The 23,554-nt window shown below is 44.5% G+C and overlaps 2 protein-coding genes across 2 annotated transcripts in view; one reads left to right on the forward strand and one right to left on the reverse strand.

Annotated features, from left to right (window-relative positions):
* The window catches only part of LOC120991433 (hydroxysteroid 11-beta-dehydrogenase 1-like protein A), a 60,416-nt gene extending 38,326 nt beyond the window's left edge, over nucleotides 1-22,090 (reverse strand). Inside the window, exons 1-3 of the mRNA XM_040420251.1 lie at nucleotides 21,956-22,090; nucleotides 14,352-14,522; nucleotides 4,870-5,000 (exon numbers count right to left, since the gene is read on the reverse strand). Of these exons, the coding sequence (XP_040276185.1) occupies nucleotides 4,870-5,000; nucleotides 14,352-14,436 (216 nt within the window). The 5' untranslated portion in view covers nucleotides 14,437-14,522; nucleotides 21,956-22,090. The remainder of the gene's footprint in view (nucleotides 1-4,869; nucleotides 5,001-14,351; nucleotides 14,523-21,955) is intronic.
* On the forward strand, nucleotides 21,337-23,049 carry LOC120990771. Its single transcript, XM_040419674.1, has 2 exons — nucleotides 21,337-22,864; nucleotides 22,952-23,049. The coding sequence occupies exons 1-2, from the start codon at nucleotides 21,538-21,540 to the stop codon at nucleotides 23,047-23,049; spliced, it is 1,425 nt and encodes a 474-aa protein (XP_040275608.1). The 5' UTR covers nucleotides 21,337-21,537.
* Nucleotides 23,050-23,554: the final 505 nt, after the last annotated feature.

The following is a 23,554-nucleotide window of genomic DNA, read 5'->3' on the forward strand; positions in this document are numbered from 1 at the left end:
TTTGTGTAAAACTTACATATATAAAAAAAAAGTATACATATTAGGTATCGCCGCGTCCGTGACAACCTGCTCTATAAAAATACCACATGATCTAACCTGTCAGATGAATGTTGTAAATAACAAAAAAAAAAACGGTGTCAAAACAGCTATTTCTTGTTACCTTGCCTCACAAAAAGTGTAATATAAAGCAACTAAAAATCATATGTACCCTAAACTAGTACCAACAATACTGCCACCCTATCCCGTAGTTTCTAAAATGGGGTTACTTTTTTGGAGTTTCTACTCTAGGGGTGCATCAGGGGGGCTTCAAATGGGACATGGTGTCAAAAAACCTACAGAATCAGGGCCAAAAATATTGAGTTTTGTTTGGCTGTTAACCCTTGCTTTGTAACTGGAAAAAAAATATTAAAATCTGCCAAAAAAGTGAAATTTTGAAATTGTATCTCTATTTTCCATTCATTCTTGTGGAACACCTAAAGGGTTAACGACGTTTGTAAAATCAGTTTTGAATACCTTGAGGGGTGTAGTTTCTTAGATGGGGTCACTTTTATGGAGTTTCTACTCTAGGGGTGCATCAGGGGGGCTTCAAATGGGACATGGTGTCAAAAAAAAACCAGTCCAGCAAAACCTGCCTTCCAAAAACCGTATGGCATTCCTTTCCTTCTGCGCCCTGCCGTGTGCCCGTACAGCAGTTTACGACCACATATGGGGTGTTTCTGTAAACTACAGAATCAGGGCCATAAATATTGAGTTTGGTTTGGCTGTTAACCCTTGCTTTGTAACTGGAAAAAAAAATTTTTAATGGAAAATCTGCCAAAGAAGTCAAATTTTGAAATTGTATCTCTATTTTCCATTCATTCTTGTGGAACACCTAAAGGGTTAACGACGTTTGTAAAATCAGTTTTGAACACCTTTAGGGGTGTAGTTTCTAGAATGGGGTGGTTTCTATTATGTAAGCCTCACAAAGTGACTTCAAACCTGAACTGGTCCTTAAAAAGTTGGTTTTTGAAAATTTCTGAGAAATTTCAATATTTACTTCTAAACTTCTAAGCCTTGTAACGTCCCCCAAAAATAAAATGTCATTCCCAAAATGATCCTAACATGAAGTAGACATATGGGGAATGTAAAGTAATAACTATTTTTGTAGGTATTACTATGTAATATAGAAGTAGAGAAATTGAAACTTGGAAATTTGCTAATTTTTTATAAATTTTGGGCAAATTTGGTATTTTTTTTATAAATATAAGGGAATTTTATTGACTCTATTTCACCAGTGTCATGAAGTACAATATGTGACGAAAAAAACAATCTCAGAATGGCCTGGATAAGTAAAAGCGTTTTAAAGTTATCACCACTTAAAGTGACACTGGTCAGATTTGCAAAAAATGGCCTGGTCCTTAAGGTGAAATATGGCCGTGTCCTTAAGGGGTTAAAAAGTGAAAGTTTGATTTATGATTATTATTCTGTCCCATTACTTTTGGTCCCTTACCAAGTGGGAGGCACATATGCAAACTGTTGTAATTCCTACATCATTCACCTGATTTGGATGTAAATACCCTCAAAATTAAAGCTGACAGTCTGAAGTTAATGCACATCTTGTTTGTTTCATTTCAAATCCATTGTGGTGGTTTATAGAGCCAAAAATGTTAGAATTGTGTCGATGTCCCAATATTTATGGACCTGACTGTATATAGAGAAATGAATCAATCACAAGCTTGTGACGTCAGACGCCCACATGGGCGGTAAATACAAAATAAACAATCAACAAGGTTTCACTTTAGGTAACATATAGTATATACTACCAGTCCCCGTATTCAACGTGAGGACAAAGTCTATAAAGATAACGAACAAAATAAGGATTAATGTTGAAAATCAGTATTAGAACATTCCATAGGACAGTATATTTCACTACAATCGTGTTATTTCATAGTCCCTATTTAAGCCTCTAGGATGAAGTGTATCCAATGTGTGAATCCAGTAGGCTTCCCTGCGTAACAAGAGTTTTTTAATGTCACCACCCCTCCTTGGTCTCCTGATTTGCTCCAAAACCTGGAATTTTAATTGTGCTATCGTATGTTTATATTTATCAAAATGATATGGGAGGAGTAACAATAGATTTTTTGTTCATATTGTGGACTTATGTTTACAAATCCTATCTCTTATTGTCTGCATAGTTTCTCCGATATATACCAAGCCACATGGGCATTTTACCAGATAAATAATGTTAGTCGATTCACAGGTAAAAAAAAAAACTTATTTTAAAAGGCTGTCCTGTACGGGGATGATAGAATATAGAGCCTTTGATAATGTTAGAACATTGAGAGCAATGAAGGCACGGGAAAGTGCCTTTTCTTTGCGTAGCCACAACACTCTGTCTGCTGGTTACCTTCTCTGTCTCTGATATATTGCAAATCAGTGATTACACTGAGACACAGAAGGAATTTTTCTACAGATTTTTACGTTTGGTTCTGTTTGAGAACTTTTTAATGTTTGAAGACACTTATTACGTACAGCGGAGTGGGACTATGATGGGCTCAAACGTGGCCCTGCCCTACGCAAATGCATTTATGTCACCTTTTGAAGAAATATATGTATACAACACTGAACTATAATCACCAGAATATATTAATCTGGAAAAGATTTATAGATTAAATTTTTTGCGTGTGGGCCCTCCTCTCCTTTTACAATTATTTGAATACAGCCTGTGAGGGCCTGAGATTCACCATATCATATGATAAAAATACAGTAAACTTTTTAGACACTGTAGTGATGAAAGTGGTGATCTTTCCACTGATCTATACAGGAAAGAGACAGATAGGAACAGTGTCCTTTTTTTATACCAGTGCCCACTCCCCATCCTTGAAATAAGCAATACCTAAGTCTCAATACCAGAGGGTTTGGTGGTTTGTCACGAATCCATTAAAGCAAAATTCCAGGTTAGAGAAGATGACCCTGAGATTTGCTGAGAGGGGATACCCTAGATCAGTACTCAGTCCCACCCCCCGCTCAGGAGAAGGTACAGAGATTGATACTTTTTTACATACATTTCATCCCTATAACTCGGGTTTTGACAATGTGGTACAAAAACACTGGCATTTACTAACAAAAGCCTATCCCGGAGTGGAAGAATTTAAACATCCACCATTAATTTGCAATAAAAAAAAAAACGAGTTACAGGGACAAATTGGTACATGCTGATTTGGGCAGTGAGAAGGTAACCAGCAGACAGAGTGTTGTGGCTACGCAAAGAAAAGGCACTTTCCATTGCCTTCATTGCTCTTAATGTTCTCACATTATCAAAGGCTCTATATTCTATCATCCCCGTACAGGACAGCCTTTTAAAATAGAAGGGGTTTTTTTACCCTTGAATCGACTAACATTATTTATCTGGTAAAATGCCCATGTGGCTTGGTATATATCGGGGAAACCATGCAGACAATAAGAGATAGGATTTTTAAACATAAGTCCACAATATGAACAAAAAATCTATCGTTACCCCTCCCATATCATTTTGATAAATATAAACATACGATAGCACAATTGAAATTCCAGGTTTTGGAGCAAATCAGGAGACCAAGGAGGGGTGGTGACATTAAAAAACTCTTGTTACGCAGGGAAGCCTACTGGATCCACACATTGGATACACTTCATCCTAGAGGCTAAAATAGGGACTATGAAATAACACGATTGTAGTGAAATATACTGTCCTATGGAATGTTCTAATACTGATTTTTAACATTGATCCTTATTTTGTTTGTTTTCTTTAAAGACTTTGTCCTCACGTTGAATACTGCGACTGGTAGTATATACTATATGTTACCTAAAGTGAAACCTTATTGTTGATTGTTTATTTAGTATTTACCGCCCATGTGGGCGTCTGACGTCACAGGCTTGTGATTGATTCATTTCTCTTTATATATGTATCCTTTGACTCTGTTTGATCACCTGTTGATGAAGGCTGCTATGCCGAAAGGCGTCCGGGTATATTCTTGATGCATATTATGATCAGAAAATAAAACAAAACACTGATTTGTAACTACACGGCTGATGGGATTTTTTCTAAAAATGCTACGTGTTAGACTTCCCTTAGCATGTTTCTTATTAGAGCAAAAACTGCAGCCATATTGTATCTGACCATTGCAGTCAATAACTTGTCTCTTTAGTGCATTGCTAAGGCAAGCAATTGACTGCGGCCGTCACATGTCGTCAACGTAACCTCCCTGTTGCAGCCTTGTGCAGTGGGGCTGGATCCACTAGGTAAGTACTGCTCAATCCTATATTTCAGGTTATGCCCAAGCTGGACAACCCCTTTAACGGGGTATTCCGGTTATAACAAATTATCACCTATCCTATCGGAGCGCCAGAGATAGAAATGAATGGAGTGGTGGCCCTGTGAATCGGGGGTAACTTGTTATAACTGTAATACCCCTTTAAACATCCCCTAGCCCAGTGGTGCCTTACCTATGGCATGGGTGCCAGAGGCGGCACTCAGAGCCACCTCTGTGGGCACCCGCACCCTGGAAAAAGTCTATGGTGTACCAATATGCCTTAGACTTTTCCTGCCATTCACCAGCACAAGGCGCATTATGAAAAGCAAAGGCAGCGCATTGAATGTAGGCAGGCTATTATAGCTAAATGATAAAGTACATAAAAGATATACTATATTAGTATAGAGGTTAAATTTCTGTGTTGGAACTTTGCGATAAATAAGTGGGTTTTGGGTTGCAGTTTGGGCACTCGGTCTCTAAAAGGTTCACCATCACTGCCCTAGCCATACTGTCATACTGTATGATGGCCATTTATTTGTGGTATAGCTCATTTAGCGTGAATTGTATTCATAGAAAGAAAGATGAATCTGTATAAACCTACCTCCTCTAGTTGTTTAGCCCTTCTGGCGGTGAGCATCACATGAGCCCCCATTTCTGCAAATTTATATGCAATCTGTTCTCCGATCCCAGTACTTGATCCAGTCACTAGTACTCTCTTCCCTTTTACCATTTCTGCAAGAAAGCAAAAGTTACACAATTGGCAGGCAGCACCATGCTTGGCAGTGTCCGTACTACTCCTGACATGAACTTGTACTTCAAGGCAACAATTTGCCAGCACCACATGCAATCCAGATTAAAAAAAAAATCTTTATTGTCTCCATTAAAAGGTTTCCATAACAGAGCGGTATGACAGGTTTACATAAAAGCCTTAATCATAACCCCATCAATACATTGTATCGCTCTTTATTAAAATCCAATGACACCTCCCCATTAATCATACACCAGTGCAATCATAATGAGAAAATAAAAACAGAATACACTTCTTAGTATCACACAAATTGAAATTTGCTGACAATTATATTATAATCTAACCAATCAATATTTGTATATCAAATCATATTGATGACTTAAAGGGGTTGTCCCACGAAAAATATTCTAAATTCTTCAAACCAGCACCTGGATCTGAATACTTTTGGAATTGTAGGTAATACATTTTTTTGTATAGCCTCTGAGTTATTCACTATCCGTACAGCTCCACCTGCTGTTCACTCTTTTTCAAAATTCTCTGTCCTGCTCACTGAGATGGAAGCACATGCTCAGTTCTATCCTTCAACTGCTACCAGCGGCACCAGAAAGGACACCCCCCCTGCTTCAAATAAATCTAGCACAGCAATTGGAGAAATTAATGGTGAGATCTCTGGATCCATGTGAAATACTATATGATATCTGATTTTTATTTTTTACATTATTCACTGGATAACCCCTTTAACCTTTTTGGAGATCTTCGAATCCACAGTAAATATCAAATAAGCCTCTATATTGAAAATCTTTCTGCTAAGATCAATGCCTTGTATCTCAAGGCTTCTCAGATCATCTCCATGTGTTTTTCTGAAGTGCTTTGAAAGCATGGAAATTATAGGAAATTGATGCTGCACCCTACATACTGTAATTTACATATAGTGCAAAATGGCAAATAATTAATGTTGCAGGTATTACAATTAATGTATATGTTGTTAAATACCTGTAACTTTTTCCCACCTTCATGTGTAAACACGGTCTACGTTTTCCATGGCCACATTTATAAGTTTCTGTAGTTCTCAGCCATGTATAGTATGTCTATTTGGTATCCCTTCTAAATACAGGCTAGGTGACAAAGTTGTACCAAATGTGGGTGCTTTTCTACAGGCAAATCTGATCCCAGGTTCCAGCATATTTCTGAGGTTGTCATCTTGATGGGTATAAATTTCTTAATTATAATTTTTATTTGGTCAAATTCACGGCCATGTGTTATTATAAATGTAGGTTGTGGCCTGTCCTTTGCACTTTTGGTTTCACACTGTTTATTAGTTGTACACGTTCCATCTGTTTTATTCTATTTTCAGCATGATGTAACAAATGATGGGAGTATCCCCTACTTTATAATCTAACATGCAGCTTGTCAGATTCTGCAGGGAAAAAAAAAAAAACACATCCGTAATCGGATCCAGTCACCATATGGGATAATATTCACCACATGTTGTGGATGATGATGCTAGCAGTCACGTGTTCCCACTCAATTATTTTCTATATGTAGCAGTGTTAACCTTATTCCCCTTATTAGACAACATAGCATCCAAATTTGGCAAATTTTATTTTGCAATATTGTTTGTAAAGTGTAAATTTATATCATTGTTATTAATATTTTGAACAAATGATTGAAGTCCATCTCTGTAAATGTCAATATCATGCCTCTCTCATCTATACACCTCTCGCACCAATTATTGCGTGGGGGTGGTATATATTTGACTTTTCCCATTATGCCATAAGGAGATTTTTTGTGAAACTCACGTGTAAAATCTTTTTCTCGTCTTTTCCATTGGGGGACACAGACCATGGGTATAGCTTAGGCCACCACTAGGAGGAGACACTATGCAAATAAGAAAAAACAGCTCCTCCTCCACTGGCTATACCCCCATGCTCCAACAGGAGGACCTCAGTGCGTGCAAAAGGGGAAAACGTCCAACGGTTAAACAGGAACCACAGCCTGCAATACCTTGCGCCCAAGGGCAGCATCAGCCGACGCCAGAGAGTGCAGCTGGTAGAACTTTGTAAAGGTATGTAAGGACGACCAGGTGGCCGCCTTACAAAGCTGTGATGAAGAGGCTCGATTGCGCCTAGCCCAGGAGGCCCCCACCGCCCTGGTGGAGTGCGCGGTAACCCCCGCTGGGGGAATCCTACCCCGGGACCTATAGGCCATGGCAATAGTGGACCGAATCCACCGAGCCACAGTGGCCTTGGAGGCTGCCAGACCCTTACGAGGCCCCTCGGGAACCACAAAAAGGCAGTCCGAGCAGCGAAATGGGGCAGTAACACCCGCAAAGCACGGACAACATCCAGAGAATGGAGGGCGCGCTCCTTGGGGTTCGCCGGGGGGGGGGGGGGGGGGGGGCAAAAGGATGGCAGGACTATGTCCTCGATAAGGTGGAAGGCGGAAACCACCTTGGGCAAAAAAGAAGGGACTGGGCGCAGTACCACCTTGTCCTTGTGGAAGACCAAAAAGGGCTCTTTAGAGGAAAGGGCGGCCAGCTCCGATACCCTCCTGATAGAGGTGATGGCCACCAAAAAGACCACCTTCCAGGTGAGAAGACTCAGGGAAATGTCCCTCAGGGGCTCAAAAGGAGCCGCCTGGAGAGAAGACAGAACCAGGTTCAGTTCCCAGGGGGGCAGAGGAGGGACATACGGAGGGACCGAATGCGCCACCCCCTGCAGGAAGGTCCTCACCGGACCTAGCAGAGCCAGAGAGCGCTGAAAGAAAATGGCCAGAGCGGAGACCTGACCCTTCAGAGAGCTCAGGGACATTCCTATCTCAAGACCCGACTGGAGAAAAGAGAGGACCACCGGAACGGAGAAATGAAGGAGAAAAACGCCTATCTTCTCACAAAAGGCAAGAAAGGCCTTCCAGGTACGATAGTATATCCTGGAGGAAGCCGGTTTCCTGGCTTTGATCATGGTCTTCACGACCGAGTCCGAGAAGCCCCTCCTCTTCAAGATGGCGGTTTCAACAGCCACGCCGTTAAACAAAGTGGTTGTAAATTCTGGTGGAAGAGAGGTCCTTGAGACAGCAGGTCCTCCCTGAGAGGAAGAGGCCACGGAACGTCCACCAGCATCCGAGTGACCTCCGAGAACCAGGCGCGGCGAGGCCAATCGGGGGCGATGAGGATGGTCGGGATTCCTTCTGTCGCGACCCTGCGAAGAACCTTTGGGAGTAGAGGCAGTGGTGGGAAGACATAGAGGAGTGCGAAGCCTTGCCACGAAGACACCAGAGCGTCCACCCCGTACACCTCCGGATCCCGAGCGCGGGCCAGGAACGTGGGAACCTTGTTGTTGAGCCTGGACGCCATCAAGTCAACGTCCGGGCGGCCCCAACGGCGACAGACGTCCTCGAATACGTCCGGATGCAGAGACCACTCTCCCGGATCCACCCTGTTGCGGCTGAGAAAGTCCGCCGTCCAGTTTTCGACCCCTGGGATGTACACTGCAGACAATATTGGAACGTGAGTCTCCACCCACTGGAGCATCCTCTTCACCTCCTGCATCACCGGCCGGCTGTGGGTCCCACCCTGATGATTGATGTAGGCCACGGCTGTGGCATTGTCCAACTGGATCCTTACTGGGAGACTCGCTAGGAGGGGGGTCCAATGAGACAGAGAGAGGAAAATTGCTCTGAGCTCCAATATGTTGATCGGAAGGCGGACTTCCACTTCTGACCACACCCCCTGAACCGTCCGAGCCCGGAGAACGCCGCCCCAACCCAGGAGACTGGCATCGGAGGTGATGACTGTCCAGGAGATTGGGAGGAAGGATTTCCCCAATGTCAGATTCTGAGGGGACAGCCACCACCGGAGGTCCATGCGAGCCCGAGGAGGAAGGCGGATCCGAGAGTCCAGACCCCTCGATGTCCTGTCCCAGAAGGACAGGATCGCCTGCTGCAGAGGCCGAGTGTGAAACTGGGCAAAGGGGACTGCCTCGAAGGAGGCCACCATAAGCCCTAGAACCTGCATGCACTCCCGGATGGAGAGACACGGGGAATGCAGAAGGCGAGACACCGACTCCCGTATCCATGAGAACTTGCAATCCGGGAGGAATACCCGGGCTGCAGTAGTGTCCATAATCATCCCCAGGAAGGACACCCTCTGGGAAGGATGGAGAGAGGACTTCGGGAAGTTGATCAGCCAGCCAAACTGTTGCAGTGTCTGAACAGTGATCCTGACGCTGTCTTCGGCCTAGGGATGTCTTCGGCCTTTATCAGAATGTCGTCCAGGTAGGGCAGCAGAGATATGCCCCTGGTACGGAGAAGCGCCATGATCGGCGCCACGATCTTTGTGAATACCTTCGGGGCTGTCGCCAGCCCAAAGGGAAGGGCGACGAACTGATAATGACGGTCGCCAATGGCAAAGCGCAGGAACCTGTGGTGAGATTCTGCGATAGGGACATGCAGATAGGCGTCCCGGATGTCCCCCGACGCGAGGAACTCCCCTGGAAGAAGAGAAGCAATAACGGAGCGGAGGGACTCCATCCGGAACCTCCGCACCCGCAGGGACTTGTTTAACAGCGTCAGGTCTAGGACCGAACGCACTGATCCCTCCTTTTTTGGCACTACAAAGAGATTCGAGTAGAAACCTGCCCCCTGTTCCTCCAGAGGAACTGGGACAACTACTCCCCTGACCAGAAGGGAAGAAACCGCTTGTAAAAGGGCCGAGGCTCGGGCCGGATCCCTCAGGACAACGAGACGGAAAGAAACGTTCCGGAGGTCTGGAAACAAATTCTATCCTGTAACCGTAAGTTACAATTTCCAGGGCCCAGGCGTCTTGAACGTGAGCTCTCCAGACATGCTGAAAGGAGAGCAGACGGCCCTCCACCGCAAGCGGTGGGGGCGCCCCTTCAGGCAGAGGACTGCTTGGGGACCGCGGGGAGGGCAGAACTCCCCTGGAACTGTGCCCGCAGGCGCCAGGAAGGTTGAGGCTTAAAGGAAGGCTTCTTGCGGGAGTCCTGAGAACCGCCAGAGGAGGGGGCTGACGCAGACCTGGAGGAGGAAAAGCGCTGAAAGGACTGGTTTCTAGAGCCAGAGGGGCGAGCTCTGAAGGCACGCTTGGATCTAGATTGGGGCAGGTGTGTACTCTTGCCCCCCGTAGCGTCAGAGATAATCTCATCCAGTTTAGCCCCGAAGAGCCTGGAGCCCGCAAAGGGGAGGTTAGTGAGGGAGCGCTTGGAGGAAGAGTCGGCGTCCCAGACCTTCAACCAGACCTCCCTGCGCTGCGTGACCGAGAGGGCCGAAATCCACGCAAAGAGAGTGCGGACATCCAATGAGGCCTCACAGAGGAATGCTGTCGCCTGGGACATATGGAGGATGAAGTTCAGGGTGTCCGCAGAGGCATCCTGCTCCGCGAGGTCCTGATGATGGCGCTGCAACCACACCGAAAGCGCCCTGGCTACCCAGGCTGAGGCGAACGCGGGCCGCAGACCTGTGCCCGCCAGAGAGAAGATGGCTTTGGAAAGAGTCCAAACGCCTGTCAACGGAGTCCTGTAGGGAGGACCCGTCCAGGACTGGTATTGCTGTATTCTTAGCCAATCTGGCCACCGGCGGGTCGACCTTAGGAGGAGAAGACCACTGCCGCACGTTATCTGCTGGGAAAGGATAAAGAGTATCCATGCGCCTTGTAGCAGAAAAAAACTGTGATTAGGGCGTTCTCAAGCCTTAGAAAGCACCTTGGCGAACTCGCCATGAATAGGGAATGTGACTGCCTCCGGTTGTCTGGATTGGAAAAGGGGGAATTCCTGGCTACTAGTAGAAGGAGGTTCCCCCTGGATGTCAAAGGTGTCACGTACCGCCGTGACCAAGTCTGCCACCATGGTGGAGAGCTTAGGTGAGGGTTCCGGCTCCGTGTCCTCGTCCGAGCCGGACCTTTCCCCTTCAGACCTGTAATCCCTGCGAGAGGGAGAGGCTGAACACACCTCCAGGCGAGGGGGGGGGGGGGAAGCAGAGTCATCCGAGGAGGGATGCTGCTGCGTACGCTGCCTCTCTACCGCCGCAGGCGGTAGATCAGTGGCCACCATGCGTTCCATAAAAGGCCATAGCTAGGGCGGCCAAGTCCGCGGCCGCCCTAGCTATGGCAGAGGCCCAGGAGGGCTCCGCGGGCTCCGAAGGGGCGGAGGAGGGACTGGCCTGGTTTGGTGAAGGGGGAGGAGGTGGATGATCCCGTCCCGAGGCAAGGCAAGAGTCACAGGAGCCTGTAACCGACAGTGGCAAGCAGCAGACCTTACAGGATCCCAGTGGGACCTGAGGCGTCGCTTTAGATTTTTGGGAGGCCCCAGGTTTAGGCATGATGGTGGCAATACCGGAGTCAGGGTCTCCTACCGTTTTGCAGAACACTGCCTGTCCTACCGTGACCAGTGAGGAGCTGGAGTAGCAGTCAAGCGTGGAGAGGCGCTGAGCAAAGCGTAAGCGCCGGAGCTGACGTGATAGGCTCCGCCCCCCAGTCACATCACAGATAGCGCGAAAAAAATCGCGTGCGCGGGAACTATGAAAAAAGGAAGACCCCGGCTCCGAAAATGGCGCCCACCGCCAGAATGCAGGGGACAAGAAGGAATCCCTCCTCCCTCTCAACCAGCCGGCCCTCCCAGATCCACAGGTAAGCCCTAACGAACCGTGTCACAGTGTGAGCACGGGGGGAGGGGGAGCTTGCAGGAGAGCCGGTGTACTTATCTGAGTCCTGCAGTCTTCACCCCCTGTACCGGACCAGCAGGGGTTCACCTCTTCAGTCATCTGGCACAAGGAGTGGCAGTGCACTGGATAGAGGGCAGGACTAGGTGACCCCGGATCTGGTAGGCCACCGGAGCTGCAGGTCGAGCCCGGTTCCACTTATCTTCTGGGGGGAAAGGGAGGTAGCCGGGGACGGCCATTCGACCCCGGCGCTCGCTCCACTGAGAGACCAGGGACGCACCATGCGACCCTGCGTCCTCTGTTTAGAAAAAAACAAACAGGAGAAGAAAAAACTACAGGGACAACCCTGCAGGAGCAGCAGTGTCACCTCCTTATCCGACACTAAGCTAAAACTGAGGTCCTCCTGTTGGAGCATGGGGGTATAGCCAGTGGAGGAGGAGCTGTTTTTTCTTATTTGCATAGTGTCTCCTCCTAGTGGTGGCCTAAGCTATACCCATGGTCTGTGTCCCCCAATTGAATGGGCGAGAAATAGATATTTTCCAACTAGGTAAAAAATTATGCCCCTATGGATACCCCCCTCGTTTGCAAATATGCTCCATTAAAAGAGAAATAATTGTATTTTAAGGGGAACTCAACGCCCATAATGAGAAATTCCTTTAAAGGAATTCTATCAGCTAGGTTTAGCCTATAGAGCTGAAGACATGTGCTGCTAGATCGTCACTAGCACGTCCACAATATACATTTCCCATAGCTCTGAGTGCTTTTATTCAATAAAAAAGTGAGGCTAGTAAGGAGCGCTAGCGGTCTGTTTTGTTACCAACGGTTCAGGAGCCCAGCCACGCCCACTGTGAAGGAGCCCAGCACCGCCGCATCCTCCGAATCTCCTCCCTGCTCCCCCAACGTCACAGATTTGAAGTGCTGTAATCTCGCGCATGTGCGAGTATGCCGCATGTGAGTGCCGACATGGTGTTCCTTCCCTGTGCTGGCATCAGGCTCAGGGAATGAACTGCGCATGAGCTAGCCGGCATGCGCGAGATTACGGTGCTTCAACTATGTGACATCAGGGGAGGAAGGAAGAGATTCAGAGGATGGGGGCGGTGTTGTGCTCCTTCACAGTGGGCGTTGCTGGGCCCTGAAACATTGGTAACAGCCCCTTGGGCTCCTTACTAGACTCATCTGCATATATATAAAAACCCAAATCATGGGAAATAGAGGGATACAGGTTGGCCAACTGTGCTATTCCCAATTTATTTGTCTAGAATCGTGCGAAATACATTAAAGTCAAATATAGGTGCAAAGTTCAAACCCTTATTAAAGTACCGAAACTTGAGCATCCAATAAAATATAGCTGAAAAGATTAATAACAGAGTCACTTATCTCTGATTGTCATTTTCTGATGAGATATTTAATTATTTTCTTCCATATCTTTCTTCTTGTTTTTTTTTTTTTTTTTTTAATCCTTCTGACTATCAGATTCCATTATGATTGCCTTTCTCATTATGATTGCTCCGGTGTATGATTAATGTGGGAGGTGTCATAGGGTGTCATGCCATTCATTGTTCATGAGATTATAATTAAAGAGGTTGTCCCATCTTGAACATTGGGGGTATATTGCTAGGATATGCCCCCAAAGTCTGATAGGTGTGGGTCCCATACCTATTCTTAGAACGGAGCCCACAAAATTCAGGAGGGTGCACCATGCATGTGCGGCTCCCCTCCATTAATTTCTATGGGACTGCTGAAAATAGCACAGCAGCTATTGAAATTAAAATCAATTAGAAGCGCACCGTGCAAGCACAGCCAGCGCTCCATTCACTTCTATAGGGGTTACAGAAATAGATGCTGTCCCATACAAATGAATCAAGGGTGGCCGCACTCGCATGGTGCGCCCTTCAGCATTTTGTGGTCTATGTTCTAAGGAGGTTCTATGTCCTATGTCCGGAAGTGGGACCTGCACCTATTAGACATTGAGGCATATCCTAGTGATATACCCCCAATGTTCAAAATGGGACAAACCCTTTAAGGCTTTTTAGCTGAAGTATGTAAACCTGTGATACTGCTCTGATATGGAAGCCTTTCAATGGAGGCTTTACAGCGAAAGGTAAGATGCACTATACATTGCAATCCCATACCCGTATGTTCATTTTATATTTCTCAATATATTTTAATAGGAATACTGAAACCTATCTAAAGCCTCATTCACATGTCAGTGTTCCACGGACGAGTGCTGTTCATGTTCTCCACTTACAGCACACGTCCCCATTCATTGTAATGTTTGTATTCACACATCAGTGTTTTACCACGGTCCGTATTTTAAGCACAGAAGCATGCTCTATTTTGTCCGTGTTTATGAATCCATCATGCCCATTATAGTCTATGGGTCCGTGAAAACCACAGATGCCATCCGTGTTTCACAGATCATTAGGAAGAGATGCTTTGAAAAAAAAATTCAGCTGTTCGTGGTGAGTGAAACACAGATGACACACGGACAGCAAAAAATGGACACATGGACTACACACGGATCCTTCACAGGCAGCTTCACGGAGGCATCACTGAACACCTTTTCACGGACTACAACACGGACTTGTGAATGAGGCTTAAGGCATATTATATAGAATACTACAATTAGCACATAATCTATTACGATATACTACCACACTTACCTGGAGATATGCTCTCTGAGCTGTAAAAGTAATAGGCACCCAGCCCTATGACCAGAGAGAAGAGCAGCACATTGATCCCAGCCATGCTGCAAGTCAGCCGCTTGTTGATGACAGGAAAGTGACCACTGGACAGAAGAGTCCGCACTGACTCCTAGCTTGTCTGCCTGAGACCTGTGAAAGGGAAGGGAAAAAGCTCCTCCCAGGTAAAAGTCTGGCAATCTCTGCAGCTAGAACGCCCAATCTTTACTGCTTTTTACAGGTTTTATGGCTAAAAAAACATTTCACCATGCAAAGTCCTCCAATAAAACGTATCTTTTACTATAACCATTTAAAATATCCAGAAAATACACGAAAAATAGCTAAAGACACCAGAGGCAAAAGCCAGGGATTTTTATCCAACCAACGAAATAAGTCGTACAGGGGTACTAATGAAAATAATATTTTATCCATTGTATTGTATCCATAATGGACTGTCCATTTGTCCCCCATTCCTAGCCAGGAGTGATCTATCGTCTGAGGAGGGTTCAGTACACAAATCCCCTTTATCCAGGGTTAATGAAGCTCCTGTGTTGGAGATTAAAGGGGCCTGTCCCATCTGAATATTTATGGCATAAGTGTCAAATAGGTGTGGGTTCAATCTCCGGGTTCAATGAAGGTGTGGTCACACAGCTTGCTCTCCATTCATGGCGGGACCCACACCTATGGGACATTTATGTCATATCAAATCGATATATGAAAATAACCCTTTAATAAATAGACAGGATAAGATCGCGTTACTACTATAGCAGCGATCTCAAGAGAGAGGAGCGAAGGAGGATGGGATGAGTGGCTAAGATGGAGATAATTGTACTTACAGGTCACAGTGACAGTCCTCCCTGCACCCGTGCAGTGAATGGAGGGCGCACCCTTTCTTCCCTCGGGGCACTCCCTGGTATTGGGGCACCTGCCTGGTGGTACTTCGGGTGCCCTTGATGGATTATGTTTGGCTGGGTGTAAGGCTGGAGTGTGGATGCCAGTGAATGGTGGAGACAATAACCAGGCCCATTGATGGCAATACGTCTTTCTTTACTCAGTCGATGATAGGTGCAGTAGTACATTTAACAGCAAAAAATACACAGTTCCAAAGCGTATCACAATGCAGACTTCTCCCAACAGCAGTATATAGGCAACAATAATGGTAGTTGTAGTACTCAATAGTTAAAGAGGTCTTCCAGGTGTTCTATACTGATGGCCTATCGACAGGATAGGTCATTAGTATAAGATCTGTGGGGGTCTGACTAGGTCAGTGATGTCATGTCCAATGGTCTAGTTACAGCTCAGTCCCATTTAAGTTAATGGGCCTGAGATACCAAGCACAATTTTTTCTTCTCTTTCTCCCCCCTTTATACCTGCCATTGTCTACCCTTTACCCTTTTCTAGTGTATTGCTCATTACTATTAAAGGGGTTCAGGAGTGGCTTAATATTGATGACCTATCCTCACTTGAATGAGACAGAGCAGTAGTAATTACACTGCACTGGCAGTTGACGACATGCACTACCCTTTCAAACAGCTGATCGGTGGGGTTCCCAAGAGTAAGACACCTGTCAATCTGATACTGATGACCTATCCTGAAGATAGGTCATCAATATTAGGCCACTGCACAGCCCGTTTAAGTTCAACCCGTTTATTATAGGACTTTACTGTATATTGCTGCTAAGTCTCCATTGTGTTTTCCAGGTAAGTATTTTAGTATCCATGTAATTATACTGTGACTATTGTGTACAAAAGTCTGTATACTGCCATCAGAGAGGTTGGAGCTTTTTCCTATATTATCCAAAAACGCCGACCGCTGCTGGATTGTAGGGTGGTCGTAACCATTGAAACAAGCAGTGTATATTGTGATGGCAGAAAGGGATGCAAATGAGCTATTAACAAGCTCTGCCTCTGATGCCACCAGATGTAAGGCAGTTATCTTATAAGTCAATGTTCGACCCTTTAAATAGGCCTTAAGACATGACGGATATTAAATAAGCCGGCACCTCATCTGCAGACAGTTGTTTCAGGCCGATTGCCCTTTATCAGTGCAGAGCAGAGAGTGGCCTAACTCAGGATTTGGGGGGTACTGTATCTCCTTGGGGAGAGAGATGGCCTTAATCGGCGTGGGGAGACTTATAGGCTATAAATGCTCGGACCCAGTTAAACCATTACTCTTTGCTCTGCACTGATGAGGGACAATCACCTCAAAACAGCTGTCTGCAGATCAGGTGCTGGCTTATGTAATATCAGAGTCATGTCTCAAGGCCTATTTAAAGGGTTGAACATTGACTTATAGGATAGCTGCCTTACATCTGGTGGCATCAGAGGCAGAGCTTGTTAAGAGCTCATTTGCATCCCTTTCTTCCCAGAATTCCAGAGGAGCATGCATGGCCTACAAGTCTCACGCCGATTAAGGTGCTCTCTCTCTAAGGAGAGATAGTATCCCCCAAATATTGTGATGGAAAAATGGATCTAGCCAGCAAAGAAGATAATATGGCCAATCACAATACATTAGTAAGTGCTTGTATTAACTTTTTCTACATTATAAATGCAATTTGGTGAAGTGAGACAAGTCCTATAATGGGGGGGAATTTATGATAAGGGGAATATTTGAAGTCAGTTTTGCTTGAGTACGTTATGCCTCATTTATCAAATGTTACGTTGTTTGATAAATTTATCTTTCCCTTAAACCTGACACTTTTGTCTAGAAAAACTACTCGTTTTCCTACTCCACCATCCTACTGGAGTGAGACTGTGACTTTGTTTTTTGTTAAAAAGTAAAACTCATTAATATAGCCAACCACTTTTTCATCCATATTTCAAAACTGAAATGAGTGGTGTAAAAATGCAAAAAGTCACAAAATTCCCCATTTTGCGACTTTTTGAAGTCAGCATTCTGGAGTGAAGGCATAATAAATCAGGACCAATGTTTTTATTTGATTTAACCCCTTCCCGACACATGACATACTACTACATCACGGTAACCACTGCGTTCCCGCAATTTGACGTAATAATACGTCATGGTGATCGCACGGGCACTGGAGCGGTGTGCGCGCGATCACTCCAGGGGCCCGGCAGTCCCTGGTAGCCGGGCCCCTGCTGTATCTGTATCGGATTAGCCCCTTCTATGCCGTGGTCCACGCTGACCGCGACATAGAAGGGGTTTGTGTCGGGCGAGTAAGCACATCGAGCCCCCGCACTGCTGTGGCGGGGACCCGATGCGTGACAAGGCAGTCCGAAGCCGTGCAGAGGCTGCCCAATGCCTTGCACAGCATCGGGACCTGCCTTCCACGGGTGCTGAGGAGATCCAGCCTCAGGCTGGGTCTCCTAGGCAAACTGTTAGTGTATGACTCAGTGTCATACACTAACAGGCAATGCATTACAATACAGATGTATTGTAATGTATGGCAGAGGGGATCGAACCCCCAAAAGTGAACATCAGAAATAAAGTAAAGAAAAAAAAAGTTAAAAAAAAAAGTGTTTTTAATAAAATTAATAAAGTAAAGTAAAAAACAAAACGCCCCTTACCCCTTATTTTATAATAAAAAACAGAAGAAAAAAAACAACCCCACACATATTAGGTATCGCCGCGTCCGTAATGACCGGCTCTATAAATATATCACATGATCCACCCTGTCCGATAAACACCATAAAAAAAAAACCTTACACCTTACATCACAAAAAGTGCATCACCAAGCGATCAAAAAGGCGTATGTCCCACAAACTGGTATCAATAAAACAGTCACCTCATCCCGCAAAAAATGAGCCCCTACCTAAGACAATCGCCCAAAAAATAAAAAAACAATAGCTTCCAGAACATGGAGACACTAAAACATAATTTTTTTGTTTCGAAACTGCTATTATTGTGCAATATTGTGAAATACATAAAAAATATATATCTACATATTAGGTATTGCCACATCCGTAACAACCAGCTCTATAAAAATATCACATGACCTAACCCCTCAGGTGAACACTGTAAAAAAAAAAAAAAAGTGTAAAAAAAAAGCATTACATCACAAAAATTGCAACAGCAAGTGATCAAAAAGGCGGATGCCCCCCAAAATAGTACCAATCAGACCATCACCTCATCCCACAAAAAAATGAGACCCTACCTAAGAGAATCGGTCAAAAAATAAAAAAGCTATCATTCTCAGACAATGGAGACACTAAAATATGATTATTTTTTGCTTCAAAACGACTATTATTGTGCTAAAGTGAAATAAATAAATAAAAAGTATACATATTAGGTATCGCCATGTCCGTAACAACCAGCTCTATAAAAATATCACATGACCTAACCACTCAGGTGAACACCGTAAAAAAAACAAAAAAAAACACTGTGTAAAAAAAGCCTTTTTTGTCACATTACATCACAAAAATTGCAACAGCAAGTGATCAAAAAGGCGTATGCCCCCCAAAATACTACCAGACTGTCACCTCATCCCTCAAAAAATGAGACGCTACCTAAGAGAATCGGTCAAAAAATAAAAAAGCTATGGCTCTCAGACTATGGATACACAAAAATATCATTGTTTCAGTTTCAAAAATACTATTACTGTGTAAAACTTAAATAAATAAGAAAAAGTAGACCTATTAGGTATTGCCACATCCGTAACGATCTGCTCTATAAAAAAGTCACATGACCTAATCCCTTAGGTAAACGCTGTAAAAATAAATAAAAACTGTGCCAAAACAACAAATTTTTTGGTCACCTTGCCCCATAAAGAGTAATAATGAATGATTAAAAAATCATATGTACACAAAAATGGTACCAATAAAAACGTCAATTCTTCCTGCAAAAAACGAGCCCCTGCACAAGACGATCGGCAGAAAAAATAAATAAATAGGACGTTCAGAAAATGGAGATAAAAAACATAATTTTTGTTTTCAAAAATGCTTTATTATGTAAAACTGAAACAAACATCATAGGAAGTAGACATATTTGTCCGTAACAGCCTGTTCTATAAAAATAGCGCATGATCTAACCTGTCAAAATAAAAACTGTGCCAAAACATCCATTTTTTGGTTACCTTGCCTCACAAAAAACGTAATATAGAGAAATAAAAAATCATATGTACCCCAAAATAGTACCAATAAAACTGGCACCTTATCCCGTAGTTTCCAAAATGTGGTCACTTTTTTGAGTTTCTACTGTAGGGGTGCATCAGGGGGGCTTCAAATGGGACATGGCATCTAAAAACCAGTTCAGCTAAATCTGCCTTCCAAAAACCATATGGCGCTCCTTTCCTACTGCGCCCTGCCGTGTGCCCGTACAGCAGTTTACGATCACATGTGGGGTGTTTCTGTAAACCGCAGAATCAGGGTAATAAATATTGAGTTTTATTTGGCTGTTAACCCTTGCTTTGCTACTGAAAAAAATGGATTTAAATGGTAAAATTAGCAGTGTAGTTTCTAAAATGCGGTCATTTTTAAGTGGTTTCTATTATGTAAGCCTCACAAAGTGACTTCAGACCTAAACTGGTCCTTAAAAAGTGGGTTTTGGGACAAGATGCAATCCTCACTCGAACTCAGCTCCGCAAAGGACACACCTCTCGCACTACCCCCACCAGATGTCATGGGGGCCTGCAGCATCGCAATTCAAAGGCCTAGCACGGTTATTCCGAGGACCTTGGGTGAAGCCCCTGCAGTGATGATCGGAATGCTTGTAACTACCTTCCCACAACTCTGGAAACTACGTGCAAGCTTCCTTGAGCAGTACATTCTGGCAGATCGAGGGTTGTTGAACTCGGCAGGTGGGAGAGTACCATGGTTTGACCCTACCTCAGGACCTGCCGGTCCTGATATAGTGAACCAGGTTGTAAAGTGCGCACTCTCTGTGGTATACCACATGGTCAGAAAACCAACAAAGGACCCTCGCCAGCAAATAACTAAACGGTTCAATGCTCTCAATGCCACCGTAAAGCCAGGTGCGCAAATCCCTGTTGTAGACTTAAACACTGAACTTGATGGTCGTGGGGGGCACAGTGGCTTGCATTGAAAGGTCTTGATGGGGATATACTGAGGGCTTTACTGGAACTTGAGGATCACAACAGTGTTGGACCTACAGGGAGAGCCTTCATTGCTCAAGTAAAGTTAGTCGCATCGTATGCCGAGATGACCTCGTACCTCACCATTAAATCGTTTATTGGCGAAGGGCTGTCAAGGGCTGCTATGCTTCCTGGTGTTGGCAGAGAAATAAGGGAATTTGTTACTGCTGAGAAAGAGCTCCGCGACCAGCACAAGGATTTGTTCCCTTACCTTAAATCACTGAGGATGTCAGGCTTCGAGAGGCTTGCACCCGGGAAGTTTCCCAACTTGTGTAAGGTTGCTGTTATCCGGAAAAGAAAGATTGATGGAACATTCGATCGCTATGTTTCTACAACTTCCACTCCCACCTTAGCAGAGCATGAAATCAATGAAGCTGTCCAAGAAGGGCCCTTAAGGAAGAAGATGATGAGTAATGAAGATGAAATTGGGGTCAAGAGTGTTTTCCGAGCAACAGACGCAGATATTATATCTTGCAGTGGCCCGAGCCAAAATCAAGGCTGCCAGACAGACCTACTAGCAGCCCTCTTAGAGAGACTATCGCAAGGAAACATGACAGCCTAATGTTTATATTGTACAATTCTTCCCCTGAATTAATAAAAAAACATGACACTATGTCATCGGAACTACTCGCCAGAACCCTCAAGATTCTAGTTAAAAATCTCAGGTTAGTTGACGAGCACGATGAGTCAGAGACTGAAGAGGGACCTCTCTCAGGCAGTGAAGGACAAGACGAGGAAGGCCAACAAGGAGGCCAGGGAGAAAGAGAAAGCAGGAGGAGGAGTCAGTACACGCAGCATCACAAGTTCAGGGCCTGGTCCTCGAAGCACAGCAGAGGTCCCAAATAGAAGGAATGTCGATGGAGACCGTGTTATTACGGTTAGCGGAGCACCTGAAGGGCCTACCCAGGGGAGACCTAGAGAGGTTGTGTAGAATCGAGGAAACCCTGGGTGAGCTTAAACAAAGTATGCTCTCCTTGACAGCTGCAGTGATTAGGATAGAGCAGAAGCTACAAACACTCAACCTGTCTTCCTTTGTTGGGTCGTATTCCCAAAAGCCGGTGGTTAACCTCACTCCTGCTCTTTCCCCGCAGGTCTTACCGGAGAAGCCGTCCACCAGCAATGCTGTTACTAGCCTTCCTAGATCTGGCCCAGCTTCCACTTCTGGTTTCTGGGGAGCCTTTGATTAAGGCAAATCTCTGCTCTACCTCGGGAACCCCTAGTGTCTTGTCTTTCTCCCTGCCATCGTTTTCCCCAATACAACCTGAGCAAAAAGTTTGCCGAGTTACCATCACCCACACTGAAGCACGTCCTCTTCAAGCAACTCTTCATCGATGCAAAAGGCTTGTTACAGTAACCTCATGGGGAGTATTCCAAGACTGTGATTTCACCTATCTTGCTACGCTGCCTCGCAAAGGATGTGTACAAGTTGAAACATACCCCCAAGACCCGTGTGATGATTGGTGGTATGCCGGAGATCACCCCTACATTTGGAAATTATCTGCACAAAGATTTAAGTGCGAATTTTGTTTGTGCTTACCTATCACTGAAGCCACCGTTAGCTTTCTACCTCATCCACCGAGGCTCTATTGCTCCTTTGATGACTGCTCAGTCTGCTCTCCTACAGATTTAACCTCAGGGGTTTGTGTATTATCCTCCGGCACGGAGATTACCTTTGTTCCGCCCGTGATTAACGACGAGTATGAGGAGCTAGAGGTAATTGGAAAGTTATTCTATAACCCTCGTCATGTGATGATTGACACCCTCCATGCCTCATACACTTTAGATGAAAATTTCCTTTTCCGAGATGACAAGTTCAAAGTCTCATGCCGAACCCGAACAAAACGCGATACAGAACAGGAATATACTGATGATCAACTAAGGCCTTTACTCCGCGTTTTGAACGACGCCGCACATATGGTACACCGGTTACTAACTACTTTATTGAGTCAACCTTTAACCGACATGTCTGCATTTGCCCAGCAAATACTTGGGATAAAAAACATTATTGGGGTGGTAAACAAGGGCTTAGTATTGTATTGGGAATGTCAGCCCGTGCCGGTGGAACTGCTCCCGTGGGCCAACGATACACTGTATCCTCCTGTATTATTCAACAATCAAACCTATTACATGAACCCCTACACTCAAAATCTTTATGCCACATCTCCCCTTGTTTCGTCTGGTATGTACGTAATTATAGCCCAGCCGAGCAGCTACTACTTAGGATCGACAGGGTCAGGCATGATACCAAAGAAGATTCAAGCTTCAGGACACTACCTCAACCTTACTTCGCCTCTAGAGGGTCTCGACGCATTAAACGATCTGAGGACCCATGTACATCTGTCTGATCCATTGTCAATTGCAGTAAGGTCTACCTTCGATCGAGATGCCTTTAAACATGAAGTTCTAAGTCAAGCCAGCGACTACGCTGCGCTTCTTTCTGTGGGGTTTGGATATACCGTATCTCTTTCCCCCTTAGTTTCCTTAAAAGATGTTTATATTAAAGCTTCCCAGATTGGGTGATTTATGTTTTTAGTTAGCTCTATTTTACTATTTTTAGTCAAAGCCTATAATTTTTACAAGTACGGCAGGTTTGCCAGAGCACTCCCTCCTATATCTGGGGACCAGTATTAAAGAAAAGAAGAAAAAAAAAAAAGTGGGTTTTAGAAATTTCCGAAAAATTTAAAGATTTGCTTCCAAACTTCTAAGCATTCTAACCTCCCCAAAAAATAAAATGTAATTTTCAAAATGATCCAAACATGAAGTAGACATATGGGGAATGTAAAGTAATAACTATTATATGAGGTATCACTATCTATTACAAAAGTAGAGAAATAGAAATTTGAAAATTTGGGAATTTTTCAAAATTTTTGGTAAATTTGGGATTTTTTACAAATAAAGGTGAAATATATTGACTCAAGTTTATGACTATCATGAAGTACAATGTGTCACGAGAAAACAATCTCAGAATGGCTTGGATAAGTAAAAGTGTTCCAAAGCTATTACCACATAAAGTGACATGTCAGATTTGCAAAAAATGGCCTGGGCAGGAAGGTGAAAACAGGCCCTGGGTTGAAGGGGTAAGAAATGAAAAAAATAAATAAATCATTCATGCAAAAAAAGTATATTAAAAGAATTC

Source organism: Bufo bufo, chromosome 2 (genome assembly GCF_905171765.1).
Source record: "Bufo bufo chromosome 2, aBufBuf1.1, whole genome shotgun sequence".
NCBI lineage: Eukaryota > Metazoa > Chordata > Amphibia > Anura > Bufonidae > Bufo > Bufo bufo.